The 15,121-nt window shown below is 37.1% G+C and overlaps 1 protein-coding gene across 1 annotated transcript; it reads right to left on the bottom strand.

Moving 5' to 3' along the window:
• Positions 1-8,378: 8,378 nt before the first annotated feature.
• LOC121734925 (ELAV-like protein 1) lies at positions 8,379-10,125 on the bottom strand. The gene has a single exon (XM_042125570.1). It carries the CDS (start codon positions 9,939-9,941, stop codon positions 8,811-8,813), a length of 1,131 nt encoding a protein of 376 aa, XP_041981504.1. The 5' UTR covers positions 9,942-10,125; the 3' UTR covers positions 8,379-8,810.
• Between the last annotated feature and the right edge of the window lie 4,996 nt (positions 10,126-15,121).

Here is a 15,121-nt window from a genome sequence, read left to right as displayed (position 1 = left end):
GTAATCTATATTTCAACGCCACAACCCCTCTGTTATTATCAAACCAGTGTGAATACGTACTTTGTCATAAGTTCATAACTCATAAAACATTTTTCTTGTTTCATTTATCATAATCTGAAGAGTGATTCTACCTCGGATATTCTGTAAGAGTCATCTTTATTCGTGTAAGTACCTAAAGGTCATATCAAAGCTAAAATACCTAACGAACTGTTTTTCTATAAGCTTGTGCGAATTTACGAGATGTGGGAGGCTTGGCGACGGCTAGTCTTGTAACAACAAAGATCCAAATTGTATCATCCTACCCCGTAAAATTATTTTTATAACGTGGATGACCGTGACACCAACATCTGTTTTAAATTATGCCTGCTATTTATTACAACTATTAAATTATGTAATCATCGATCGACATAATATACAAGTTAACAGAAGCAACAAAATGTAATGATATTTGATATAATACATTCCCAGTTAGTACCGTCACGATAAGACCTATGAGTTGTCCAGAAAAAGGGGATTTACCAATATAAAACAGAGTACTTATTACAGTTATTGACAAAGGAATGGGAACTTTAAACTGTGTATATTCGGTTCATTTTTCCTTGATCCACTTCTTTCATTACTTAACGCGGGGTACATTGGTGTAATTGCGTGCTAAGGGCCCTTTTAAGTAAATGTAAAGCACTTCGGTAAAGGCTTTGGAGAATATCGGGGGAAGCCGAGATGGATTCTACCTTCGTGATTGAAATGTTATATGGTCATACAGTAACAGAAGTATTAGTAATCGTTAAGGCTCTACAACATGCCATAGGAAAATACTACATGCCATTACTCGAAATAAATAACCCTCATCGCAATAGATACCTCGATCGTGGGATTTGCAGACACAAAAGATGTTCAATTGTTATGCGGCACCCGAGTGCCACTTGGAAGTTGATGGGTTAAATAGGGAAGATAGTTGAACACCTAAAAGTGCATCATTTTATGGATCATTTGAAGGATCGTCTTTGGTTCAACGTAAGTATAATCTTCATTTTGATATAGCTAGTAGCTACACCGCATTCCTGATAATATAGGGAACAATATGCGACCCTCTTTACGTAGTTGTTGATTCATGCTGTATTATGCCGCGGCCGGCTTTACCGTTACGGAGCGGCCTGCGGACGGTACATTTCTTTGAATTACAAATATGTTTTCGTCTTTTAACATGTTTTGTACTTAATGGGAGCATTTTTGCATTAATGTCACAATAATTTCCCAGAATAGCTTTGAGGACATAGGTATCTGATGTAGAATATAATGTTTTGAGACTCCTATAATAGGTTACTTGACCTATATTCAATTTCATTGAACAAATGCATATTTCTAGTGGAACTTGGCCTAGGAAACCGTATTTCACCCTTATCATCAAATAAAAGTTTATGATTGATAAATAAAGTCGATTTGAAAATATGATTTTATGAAAATAGGATTCGTACTGACGAAAACGCTTTTGCAGTACTTCCGATTTGGATGTGACGTCATCAGACTCCTACTTTAATATCCTTTATTTATCGCGCTCGTTATATGTAAGTTTATTTGTACATAAATAATAAGAACAAGCCTAGAAAGATTTCTAAAATATATTTTCTTCAATAATTCAAATAAAACATCAATTTTATATATTATCTCCATTTATTGTAGACGGGAAATGAAATGGCCAAAACTTTTCTCCAAAAGTTTTCAACATTACAAATGATTTCTAATTTCTTATTTAATTATTTTATAATTTTTGGGCACTTTTAGACTCGTACATTTAGCACATAAAAATGTTCAATAAAAAGAGTTTAAAATACAAAACGTATGACGTCACACTATGGCGGACAGTGTTTTCGGCGCCATATTTAAGGCATATTTTTCAATCAACATTTTTATGGGTTTCTACACTTTCTACTGTGTAAAATATTAAAAGATTAGTTTTTTTTTGTGAAAATGAATGATTAAGAAGCGATTAGCATGAAGAAAAAAAGTAGGTCAAGTAGCCTATTAATGGAACTGAAGGAACAAAATATGAGAAACATGTTATAAAGATAATTTCATTGCCCAATTCCTGCCTCGCAAGACTCAATTGGATCTGAAGGTATCTGAGTCACAATGAAACAGGAACTTCTAAATTGCCGAGCAATAGAGCGAGCGGTTTCACACCTTTGATATTAACTAATTTAATAGTCATTCATACTACACAGTATAACGTTAATAATTCCATTATAATTATTATTTAACATTTGAATAACGTGAATCAAATTATTTAAAACAATGCAGCAACTGACCTATATTATGTACTTTCTGACTAATGTGATAAATGCGACAGTTTAGATGTACAATGCACGTTTATAAATAAGTTTAGATTAGACGTTTTTATACCAAAGAATTGGAAAAATAACTAATATTATATCAACAAGGAAAATGGCAAATTTTAACAAGATGTACCAAATAGCAAATTACGAAAAATATTCTTTAGAAAATGCCAAGCTTCCGCGATCAAAAATCATGAATAATTATAATGATTAGATTAAGTAAACCGAAACATTTGAATGCAAGTTAGCTAAATTCTAGATGGAATGTGGGAAGTCTTCTACGGGATACGGGAAACGGGAGTACGTGTGATATAAATGTTCAAGGAAGTATAATATGAGCCGTATAATAGCTAAACCGATGACGTATTCTCATTAACAACTTCAGTTATTGGCTATTAAATATGAAAGCTGCCTACGTTCGCCTGAACCCAATACAAACACTTCTAATTAGAGAATAGCATGACGAGATAAGCTAGATATCGACTATCTATTTTCCATAACCTTTCTATAACGTTCAAGGCAATTCACGAAATCCATAATCATAAGACGAGCCGGCGGCGTCTCGAAACTTGTTTGTTACTTTAGAGTTTAGGATTTCGAGTGAGAAATGAGAAATGAGAACCTCACATCATTTTAATTTAGAACAAGAAATTAATATGCCGATATTTGACATACATATTATATGTAATTTATTAAGATTCAAGATTTTCTTAATTCATTAAGCTACACGTGGCTTTACTCTCTCTGGTGTTCGACAGATTATGTTTAGTTTTGAGTTTGGTTACACTACTTAAAATGTACTGCCAATGCAATAATGAATTATCAAGCGCGAGCGCAAATATCGCGAAGAATATTTAACGTTACTCCGAATTCCTGAAAGTTGAATTTTTCACTATCCTTTGCCAGCACTACACTCGTCAGGACGAGACATTCTTGTGAGAGAACCGGTTGCCCAGTCTCGGAGAATTTTAATTCATATTGAAACTTCGTCATATATCTTCGGTCTCTATGGATTATTGGCGCTCTTAATTTCATTTCCGGACTAAAATATCTTGTATTCATTCTGATTCAGCTATGCCCTACATTTTTGGAATGTAAAGGTACCAATAAATACAGAGTTGGAATCGATTACTAAGTAACTTACATGCTTGGCGAATTTTTACATACGATTATTAAATTTACCTAGCAGGTGCCCCATTTCATAATATTTCAACAGAGCTGTCGGAGCGTATTTTTCTGCTCGCCATTATTTACCTATCCAATGAACAGCTGTTATCTCGGCCGATGGTAACGCATGTGATAACGGCCAACGATCGACCGCCGCCACCTGTCGCGTCTCACCCCAGCGACCCACCCCATGGCAAAAACCACTTCCTGCATTTTCCAATATAAAAATTACAACCTTCTGTTGACTGGAATTCCCTTCGCGCTGACACACGAAATTCGCGATGATTTACGCAAGCGATCCATTGAAAACAATGGATCGCTTACGTAAATCAATTCAAATTGAATCGATTTGCGATGATCTTTTAAGTTTTAATACATAATCGAAGTTGCATGAATACAATGTAATTAAAATGAGAACGTGAGGCTAACGATCATCGAGAGAGTGGCCGAAACTCGCCATGACATCACAATTCACAGGACTGATCGAAGTGTTATGGTGCCTATTTTTAGCGGCAAAATAAATAAATACGTCGCCAATCAGCTGGCACTCTCGGCAACAATGGCAAACATTGTAATATTTCATGTGCGTTGTCGGAGCCGAGAAGTAAAATTCGCTGAATTATACGGATTTCCGATGCTATTTTGGAATGCTGTACAGTTATGGCATCTTAGTTTCGTGGACAGGATTTCGCATCTTACAACAGCCAGATCACATAATTCAATTATCATGTTTATAAGAGGATAATAATTATGAGATTATTTTAAAGCTAGTCTTATACAATCAATGGTAAATTGTACCTAATTCTATATTCATCGAACAGAATTCGAGTTGATAAAATATATGTACCTACCTATATTTTATAATTACTTAGCCAATTATACTAAAGCTTTGAGAAGCTGGTTTTCATGAATTTGTGTGAATAAATAACTATACGAGGCCATAATATCATCATTCATTATTATGGCCTCGTCATTAATTTTTTGTCTCGTTTTAACGTGAGCTGATGAAACATCGCACACGTCTCATTCAGTTGTTTGTGATACGGCCGCCTAAGCAAACAGAATATATAGCTCCAATATCGATAACGACAGGCATTTCCATGGAAGTTATGGCTTTGGTAAATGAGGTTTTGTAGCAGTAACAGCTTTAAATCGCACGCTTTGTAAATAATTCAGAACCTATTTACCATGTTGCGTAATGCGTATATATTATAAACGTTCGTCTGATTATTATTATCAGTATTATAATTCATTAAATCATTACCAAATTACTATTTATTTCAAAGCATCTATTTCCATACAAATTATTGCTCATAGCTTTCGTTAAAGGAATTAAATTATTACTTTTACTGTTTGAACTTCGACGACCTATTTCCACAATTTGGTGACTACACTTAAACTGATCCCTCGCAATTGTACAAATTAAAGACCTTGGAATAACAAAGTCCACTGTGCGCAAGAATATTTAGTCGTCTCACGTAGACCTTCATCAGGATACGTCTCGAAAATTCGAGGAGATTTCCAACCAAGACTTTTCGGATACTTCAAACAACAAAGTAACTAAACATTTCATTAGAGGCTTCCTATTCATCTACTAAGATGGAGCCAGAAAAGGTATTCGAAGCCGCCCGGTTGAAAGGGCACAGTTGTCTCAGACAGATAACAAAGGGCTAGAGCTAGACTGAGGTCCGATGGGCACAGACCACAGTGCAATAGGAAATGTCAACATTGAGCAATGGATTAATGCAATCCTATAGAAAAGCGGATGATTGTAAGGGCTTTTTTGTCTAGGAGCAAATGACTCTGATGTAAGACTCATGTTACAATAATTACTTGAAGTCTTCAAAATTGAAATTTGATAAATGATAACACAGATAGTAAGACGCAATAAATAATAATATACTAAAGACCTGTTTCACCACTTCCTGATAAGTGCTGAATAGGCTATCCACCAATTAAATTGACAGATCAAGTATGGAGAATCTGTAAAAAAGTTGTGAATAGCCTATTCGGCACTTTATCAGAGTGGTGAAATGCCTTAATAAAGTATTCAACACAAAATCCAAAACTAGATAGACATAAGATAGACATGACTGAGCAACTCTCCTTCGGATTTTTTATCAAAGATTTAGAACGGGTTTCGATCCCAATCGATAGCTACGTAGCTGTGTGCACGTTACGGTATGTCCTTTATGAAACGGTCGAGCTTCCGTTATTTTTGGACTTCTTTCAATGATTATTTTTAACGCAACTTCACTTTCGCAGATGAAACCAATATATCACTTATTGCACGCATCGTTAAAAATATGCTTTTCGTTTCAGAGGTTGGACGTGGGTCGCAGAATGAATGAAACGTCGCGTCGTGAATCGTGATATCAACTATTTCCCTGTGGGAAACGTGTAACATTAATGCGACACATTAGTTATTGATAAATTGGGTGCGGATGCCAGTGGTTCTTACGTTTTGAAGATCGACAATATGCTTAGGCTTTCTGACAAGACTGATAATAGTAATTATAAGCAGTAACCGCCTAGTGAGTTAGTGACCTGATAAAAGATTGTTTAGATAGGACTCGAAATGGATAAAAAGCAACTTGAGGAAGAAACATTGTACGTGTAAACACAAACAAACCCATCACAATATTATGTTGCAGAAGACTTACAAGTTACAATCCTCAATTGAAGAAGATTTTTGCAACGGACTACCAGCCCTCGCCCTCTGCGCGTCCCTTGGACTTCGCAAACACTCAACTCTCAGCAATTCATCCTTCGATCGTGGATTCTTGGAAATCTATTGTTATTTCATTGTGTCTCGCTCACCGGTGAGCTTATGGAGCTTGATGGGTTAAAATGAAAAATGTACGGTTCCCACACAACAAACGAATACCAACACAACAAAGTCGCGGACATCCAGTTACCAATAAAATGCTATAGTTCCAAGTTCCAACTAACAAGGTGCTATTACTGACGTCAGGTCATACAGTTGTAGTTGGCACCGGGTAATTACTCGTCACTTGGGTTCAACGACCTCGCGGGCCGCACTCTACAAACTGCACATCTCGGCGTATTGTTTGCTGATTTTCATCTCAATTCACTCTAAAGTCTAAATAGACTTATTTTCCATAAAATACCTTATTTATTTTTTAAGATTTTCCCCGAATTCCGAGTAATGTAGCACCTCCATCGTGGGTATCACAGACACAATAGATTTTCAATTGTTATGCGGCAGCCGGCTGCTGCTTGGAGATTGATGGGTTCTTGTAACAGAAATTCAAAATTTAACTTTTTTATTTTTAGGTCTTAGGCAGGCAATAACTTTCCGGTCGTAGCCCGTCTGCTGTAAATAGCCCTAAAAGTGGTCACAGGTTCGTGCAAACGTCTGCATTAATGATTTTAGTATTTACGGCCGTCGTTAAAATGCCTAACGTAAAGTTTACACGAAATCAGCTAAGTTTGTTGTTATGTGGTAAATATTACTAAAATGTTTCAAGACGCAAAACACAAGGAAATTCTTATTCCCAAAACCCATGGGATTCCCGGTTTTTAACCCCCGACAAAAAAAGAGGGGTGTTATTTATTCAATTTATCAATTTATTCGCCTCAACAAATGTAACAAAGCAGTCACAGGTACCATAATTCTCACGAGAACCAATCACAAAAACTTACGATGTATTATTCCCAATTCTATGAAATGTATTTAGCGACTAACGACTAGCGAGTATCAATATTATTTAGTCCGATGTTTTCGAGTGTCTGGCGCGGGGCGAGGTCGTTGTCGCCGGTCGCGGTATACGCGTGCCCTTGAAAAGGACGGCGCGTCAGGCTTCTCATGACATTGGACGTATTTGCTAGTAACGAGACCAAAATCAATACAATTTTGGTACTGTATGGACGAGATTAGACATCATCGCACTACAATGAAATAATGGAAGTTTCTCCTATGAGAAGTTTTCTTTAAACACTTAGGAAAAATAAGTCTGAATGAATTGTAGTATTGTAAGTATTCTGTATTACCCACAGAATCTATGTCTATGAAAAATTTTTGACCGATTTCGGCTTCGACTTGAGGACGTAGTAAATTATGAACTGATTATTATCAGCACTGCACATAATATTTCAAAATTGGTAGGCACTAGGCACAAAAAAGAATTCTAATTTCTTAGCAAGTTTACATGTAAAATATTGTTACAAAATATTATAATGTTTGTGAACTACTAAAAAGTTCCATTATTATCACACGAAATATGCAAATTTTTTATGATAATTTTATTACCATTTGTGTGAAATTATAAAATATAAATATTCAAAAATAACTCACCTACAGGATATCTCCTGCATACTTACTCAGAACCCCAGCAATATATTATTATGGGGTTGTACTCCAATAGTTTTGACAGTCTTTAACCACTTTAATAATCTGGCTTACAGCCCACACTAAAACTTTTATCACGTTATCATTTTGTCATAACTGATAACAAACCTACACTCCTAACATACTTTTTGTCACTTTAGAAACAATCGAGGCAAAAATTTTAACCTCACAGAGGTCGCACGGACGAATTACCCTAATTTTAGGAATACTGGTCGGTGTTGGTGCCAAAATCTAGCTTCTAGCAGTCCTAGTGGCATATTGTGGCAGATAACACATAAAACTGTGTGTAACATAAACAAATAAAAATTATTTCTGGTCATCACTACACAACATGCAATATTTAAGCTCTTTTTACACAGTTGGCCTGTCAGACAATACACACTATAAATATGTACACACTACGGCTACAAATAATTATAATATGTATTACGGAGTTAATATTATATTATTATGCATGTATAAGGACAGGAACGGGATATATAAAAAAATAGAAATATACGATACACTCTATTTAAACATGAAATTTATTAAAGATTAAAAAACATACAGTGATCTGTTTACACAAAATAAAATACCTGGAGGGTAGAGGCGGAGCGGGGAGAAGCGGACGCCCGCCCCACCCGGGCACATATACATATCCCGGTGCATACATAGTACCATAATAAAACATACAATATAGTCCAGCGATAAAATACCATATACAATAAAGTACACATATAGGATACAGCTAAGCCAACCACAGATAGTCATGTCGTGCTCTCGCCAGTACAAAACTAGTCTAAACTTACAAAAATACTTATGTGACTAATCTGAAATGCACATAGAGGATCTCGCGTCTCGCGTTTCACTACAAAAATATTTTAGAGATTGGAATGAAATCTTTAAGCTTTCGGCCCCTGAATGATCACAAGTGTTGGCGTTTACAACGTCCTTTCAAACTAATTATTTCTCTTTTGCGTCTTAAAACTAACCAACAGAACCTGTCCATTGAGCGTGTAACCGTTTAGGGCCTGGATGGCCAGCGCCGCCTCGTCGTACTCTCTCATGTTGACGAAAGCGAAACCTTTGTTTTTCTTTGTCTCCGGATCCTTAATAACTTTTATGGAATCGATAGCACCGTAGGGGCCGAAGAGTTGCCACAGGGCCAACTCCTCGGTGTCTTCGCCGATGTTGTACACATACACAGTGGTCTGGTGCGGGGCGGCCGCGCCCAACAGGGGCACGGGGCTCGCGGGCGCGCCTAGCAACGGTAATGGGGTATGGTTAGTCGCCGCCATGGGATTGAATCGCTGCTGACCCTTGTTGATGAATGGCAAGGCCTTACCGGGAGACGGCAGTAGCGGCGGCGGCGAGGCCTGGGGGAAACCCGACGCGAAAGCCGGCCGGGCGCCGAAAGCCGCGCTCAAGTTCGTCCCGTTGAAGGCGGGCGTCGCGCCGTTAAACACCGCCGCGCCGTTGTACGGCAGCGGCGTCGGGCCCATGCCGACCCTCTGGATGGGTCTCGGAGCGTTCTTGTTAGCACTAGGTTTGTTAGCGAACTTAACGACTATAGCACCGGAGCCGGGGATGGGCGTCTGCCCGTTCATCCGATTTATCGCCTCCTCGGCTTGCTGGCGGTTCTCGTAGCAGACGAAGCCGATTCCCTGTGATACTCTGCTGTTCGTGATGTTTCCGAACTGGTTAAAAAGAGCGTTCAGTCTGTCGATAGTCATGTCTGGAGGTAGATTGCTTATGTAGAGATTCGAGTCGATGTTGGGCTTGTGGCTGATCTTGTTCTCGGGGTTGAGGAGCGCGAAGGACACCTTGAGGGTCTTGCCCTGCATGAGGAGGCCGTTGAACGCCGTCCGGGCCTTCTCCGCGTCCTCGTGTTTCTCGTATTCCACGAACCCGTACCCTCTGTTCGCTATCAGCTTGCAACTCTCGATCTTCCCCATCGCGGAGAAGAGCGCGTACATCATGTCCCGTGTCATCAGCTCGGGAATATAGTTGACCATGAGTTTGGTTGGTGACACATTGGAATTATTAGCGTCGCCGCCGCCATTCTCCATATTTATCTCGTTTTTTAACATTGTTCCTTTATTGTGAACTACACTACGGAAAACAAAATACTAATGAAACTCACACTGTTGGAAGTCAATTATTTCATTTGTGTAAAATGAAATGAACAAAGAAAAACACAAAAGTCCAAAACGTATAAAATACGCCAACAGCAACGCCGGTTCACAGGTTCATCACACGACACATTGTCGGTATGACCAGTTTTTATCATTAATTTACCCAGAAAAGTGAGTAAAAATTATATTTTAAGCTGGCAATTATTATGAAGAAATTTTTTATATAGGTAATATTATAATGGTCCAAACCATTGACTTTTATAAGTGGACGCGGCATAATGGTCTCTACCAAATCAAAATACTCTTGTAATGTGGCCGGTTCGCCATTTTATGTTCCGGTTCTCCGAGGTACATAAACTGTCAAAGTGTCGTATTACAAAGATGTCGAAATTGAAAGAAAATATCGATATATCGATACATCGATATTTGAAAAAATATTAATATCGGTCTCGATATATCGCGAAAAATATATCGATATATCGGTCAAATTTTTCGACCAATTTGCTTTTTTTGAAATTAATTTATAGTCCGTCAAAAAAGTGAAGAAATTTAAAAAAGTTTGTCCTTGGATCAGTACGTTTCTATTTTTACTAAAATGTTTGTTATTTTACCGATGGCTTGACTTCGTATATGCTATTTTAATTAATAATTAGACAATAAATAAGATTTGTGATAGAATAGTAATATAACATGGCTTTATTTTAGATATTATTTAATCAACATAGAAATTAGTAGATTTGACATTTAGTGATATACTTTTTTATCGAATTTAAAAAATATAAGGTGAAAAATCTGATCATTTCTTTAAAAGATTTTAACCTTAATAGCTCACTTATAACATCTTACTTATCGATATCCTCGACAAATATCAACCGAGTGTCCCATCACTATAGACCGCCATGTTTAGTTCTTGGCAATATGGCGCCGGCCACACTTTTTTGTAGTTATGTCGCTTCCATCTGTTTCCTTATTCATTGGTCCAAACTCCAAACCAAATGCAACCCTATTTATAAAAATACCATATAACATATTAGTTATTACTTATTACCCACTTAGGGCGAAGCCAAACGAGCGTTGTCTGTGAGCTGTGACTTGTGAGTAGGGCATTGAAACCCGGACCCAATTTTCAAAACCCGGGTTTTCGGGTTTTTTCGGGTTTTCTTAAAATTCAAATATTAACGAAGCGAAAATACTTTAAACATGATTTTCAACGATTGTCAACACCTTTCCAGTAAAATACTATTTAAATACCATAGTTTGCGGTCACATACTTTTAAAAAAACAACTATTTACCTCTCCTATTTTATATATTGGATCTTATCAAAGCTAGGGATTAAGATTTTTGGGCCAAGATTAAGTATTACAACAAGCTTCACCTCCAAATTATATAATTATATTATTAAATGTATTTGTATTTTATGAAATAAAAATCTATCAAGAATTTTTGAAGACAGTAAATGGAAGAGTCACCTTAAATATAAAACGTATGCCAACAAATCTTTATTTAATCTTTTACAATTTTATTGCTGATTGTCACGTTATTAATAATTATTTGGTCCTAATTGATGATATACCTGTAATAAAATTTTTGTGCCTAGTTTTTACTTGAAATTGCCTTTTTTATAACTTGCTACGGTATGAAGCCGAATATTCTTTGCAATTTAAGGTAACTTTTCTGTTATCCAACAAACTGGAAAATCTTACATTACTGAAAAATCTTACATTACACTACACCTCAAAGTTTTTGTAGTCATTAGTTCTAGTCACAATAGATAAAATTCATGTCAGATTACTATATAATTGACTAGTTCTGGAATGCGTTGAGACGTTAAACATGCTAGTAAGGAACAACAACATCCGCCTAGTATGGGTCCCGGGCCACAGCATCGTCCCCGGCAATGAAACCGCTGACGAACTGGCTAGGCTTGGGGCCGAGAGTCTCATATATGGTCCAGAACCAGTCTGTGGTATAACTCCCAGTACCACAAAGCAAGTGCTCAAGAAATGGGGTCACAGACTATGCAGGAAGCAATGGGCTGAGACCCCTGGCCTTGAACACTCCAAGGCACTAATTCCTGACTTCAACAAGAAACAATCAGAATTAGTGCTCACCTTGGGTAGGAACCAATTAAGAATCCTTACCAGAAGCCTAACTGGGCACTGCAAGCTCAACAAACACCTAAACTAAATGGGTATTTGTAGCATAACGACTTGCGGATTCTGTGAGGAGGCGGATGAAACACCTATTCACCTTCTCCTTGACTTGACTTAGTGTCTTATAAAAAGCTGTGGCAAAAACTATCCGATGAGACTACTCTGCCCAAAGAACTGGTTGGTTTATTTAAATATTGGTACAGCAATCAGAAAAACCGTGTTAAATGGGCTGGAGTGTTTTCTGAGGTGTACGGGTTGGAGTGTGGGGTGAGACAGGGGGGGTTAAGCTCGCCCCGCCTCTTCAATCTGTACATGAATCGGCTGATAGGTGAGCTCAACAGCACTTTTGTAGGATGTCATGTAGACGGCGTTTGTATTAATAATATCAGTTACGCAGATGATATAGTGCTGTTGAGCCCATCTATCAGTGCGTTACGCAGGCTTCTCCGTGTCTGTGAGGAGTATGCGGTGGACCATGGGCTCAGATATAACGCTAACAAGAGCGAATTTATGGTCTTCAGTGCTGGCGCTGACAGGAGCCACAGAAGTGTACCTCCTGTGACTCTTGGCGGCGTGCTGCTGAAAAGAGTCGACCGATTTAAATATCTGGGTCACTGGGTCACCGCCTCTCTGTCAGATACGGATGACAGAGAGGAGCTGAGCTGAGAGCGTAGAGCGCTTTGTGTGCGCGGTAATATGTTGGCACGTAGGTTCGCACGATGTAGCAGGGAAGCCAAAATGACACTTTTCAGAGCATATTGTCAGTCATTCTACACGTGTGGCCTATGGGTCAGATTTACGCAGCGTTCACTTAGCACGCTCCGAGTGCAATATAATAATATATTCAGAATGCTGTTTGGCCTGCCGCGGTACTGTAGCGCCTCAACCATGCTTGCCGAGGCACATATAGACTGCTTCCAAACAATTATTCGTAAGCGATGTGCCTCGCTTTGGTCGCGTATACGGGACAGTCCAAACAGACTCCTGAGTGTGTGGAGTAGAAGATGGGACTCCCAGTTGTTGGAGCATTGGGTGCAACTCCATGCTCCGGTAGCTCGGTTCCCATACATTTAATTTTAATTTAATTTTTTTTATCATAATAATTTTACTAACACTAGAATAAGGACCCTTTGTTTACTAACACTATGTAAAATATGGACGAAAGTCTGAAATACCTAAATAATTTGAATTTGAATTTAGTACGTTAAACGACTAAAAATAATGACTATAAATTACAATGCAGTGTTACCACCTCTCAAAAATATTTATCCCTAAATTGGTGTCAAAAACCCCTAAAATCGCCATAATTTTTCTGTTTTCCCCCCAAATATGCATATATATACAGTGATTCACAGTGAACTCTCTACAATGAACATGTACACACCCTAAAGTATTATCACTAGTTTTTGTTACACACTGTATAAATTTATAATAGTTTAGAAATAATATACTGAAATATGTTTTAAAATATTTTTATTATAATAATTGATTTAATATGTTAAATATTTCATCTTCATCTGAAGATTCAGATGTTTTGAAGTCGTACATCTTATTATTGAATAAATTCAACATTTTATTTGTTGGATTAAATGTTGCACAAGTGACATCATTACGATTTAATGTAAATCGGACCATCAGTATTGCCGCCAGTCACCACAGAGTGGTCATAGAATTACGTAATAGATGTCGCTAGAAGTCGCTAGGTCAAGAAATAATTAATATTAATATCAACAATTTAAAAATATTAAAAAGTAAAAAAAATCCCTGAAAATACCCCTAAAAATTTCAGACCCCTAAAAAAATCCCATCTCACTTATTTAACCCCTAAATCTGGGGGGAAAACCCCTAAGTTGGGAACACTGTTACAATGAAGACTGGGTGTCATACCGCAGCAAGACACAATACATTTTTTTTTTTGTAAAAATACTGTATGCAGCCAAACATCGATCAGTATAAATTATTGCTATTAATTTGATAATTAGCAATAAAAATATCTCATTCGAATAAAATTCTCAGTTTACGGAACGAAATAAACCTGTGATTACTTTGTAAACGATAAAATTCGGAAAAGTGTTTTAGTAATATATTTTATTTAATAATAAAAAATAAGCTATCATTGTTCCATACACTGTCTTTAAAAAATCCTGACAGGTTTTTAGATATTCCAAAAATACAAATATCCCGAAGACTTTGTTGATGGGTGTATTTTATCACCAACGGTCCATACAAGTTTTAACGTTTTGTCACCTAGTCAATGATATTCTATGTTACTAACGTAACTAGATTGGAAGTTTACGGTAGCAACGCGTTGCCACTTCGAAGATGCCTGCAGGCATATCTCACATACATAATGACATAACGAATATATGACTTGACATTGTCTTTTGAACAAAAAAGTGGTTACGCATTTCTGAGAATCTTTTGTAAGACATTGCTACTCTAGTATTTTAGAAACTCATTGCACCTAGTGGCTGACTTGCCTATCATCAAAAGTCTACGGTACTTTCAGTAGACTTAGAAGTTAGAACCCTTTGAAGCTGTCCATACTTTATTTTGTAAGCCTTTGATCACATAATAAACAAAACTGTAGTCAATCACTGAATGTTGATTGAAAACTATAAAATAAGTTTAACAAGACTTGCCTTCTGGGCGATTCCATTATCGCGGGTGCAACATTTTGATGCACTTAAAGCGTCCTACTGACAAAATAAAACACATTTATTAATAAATTATCTTTTGAAGGGATCCCTTTTAACTAGTTCAATTATAAATTGTAAATGAAAACTAAAATTAAATCTAAGAAAAGCCACAAAACATGTTTGAAGTACTATCGCGGGTGCAACCAAATTGGTCCTCTATTAAGAACTCGGACGAGTTCATTTGAGAATACTGCTAATTGTGGAACTTTTAGTAATTTGTTAACCCATATTTCAAAAGTGTATAAGACAAAGAAATGATTTACCTAGATACAATTAATTTAA

The sequence above is a fragment of the Aricia agestis genome, chromosome 16 (genome assembly GCF_905147365.1).
Source record: "Aricia agestis chromosome 16, ilAriAges1.1, whole genome shotgun sequence".
Classification (NCBI taxonomy): Eukaryota; Metazoa; Arthropoda; class Insecta; order Lepidoptera; family Lycaenidae; genus Aricia; species Aricia agestis.
Note: the sequence above shows the minus strand (reverse complement) of the source record. Positions and strands in the feature narration are given on the sequence as shown.

What these genes read in the sequence shown, in the direction of transcription:
- LOC121734925 (XM_042125570.1), bottom strand. Translation starts at nt 9,941, where the DNA reads ATGTTAAAAAACGAGATAAATATGGAGAATGGCGGCGGCGACGCTAAT.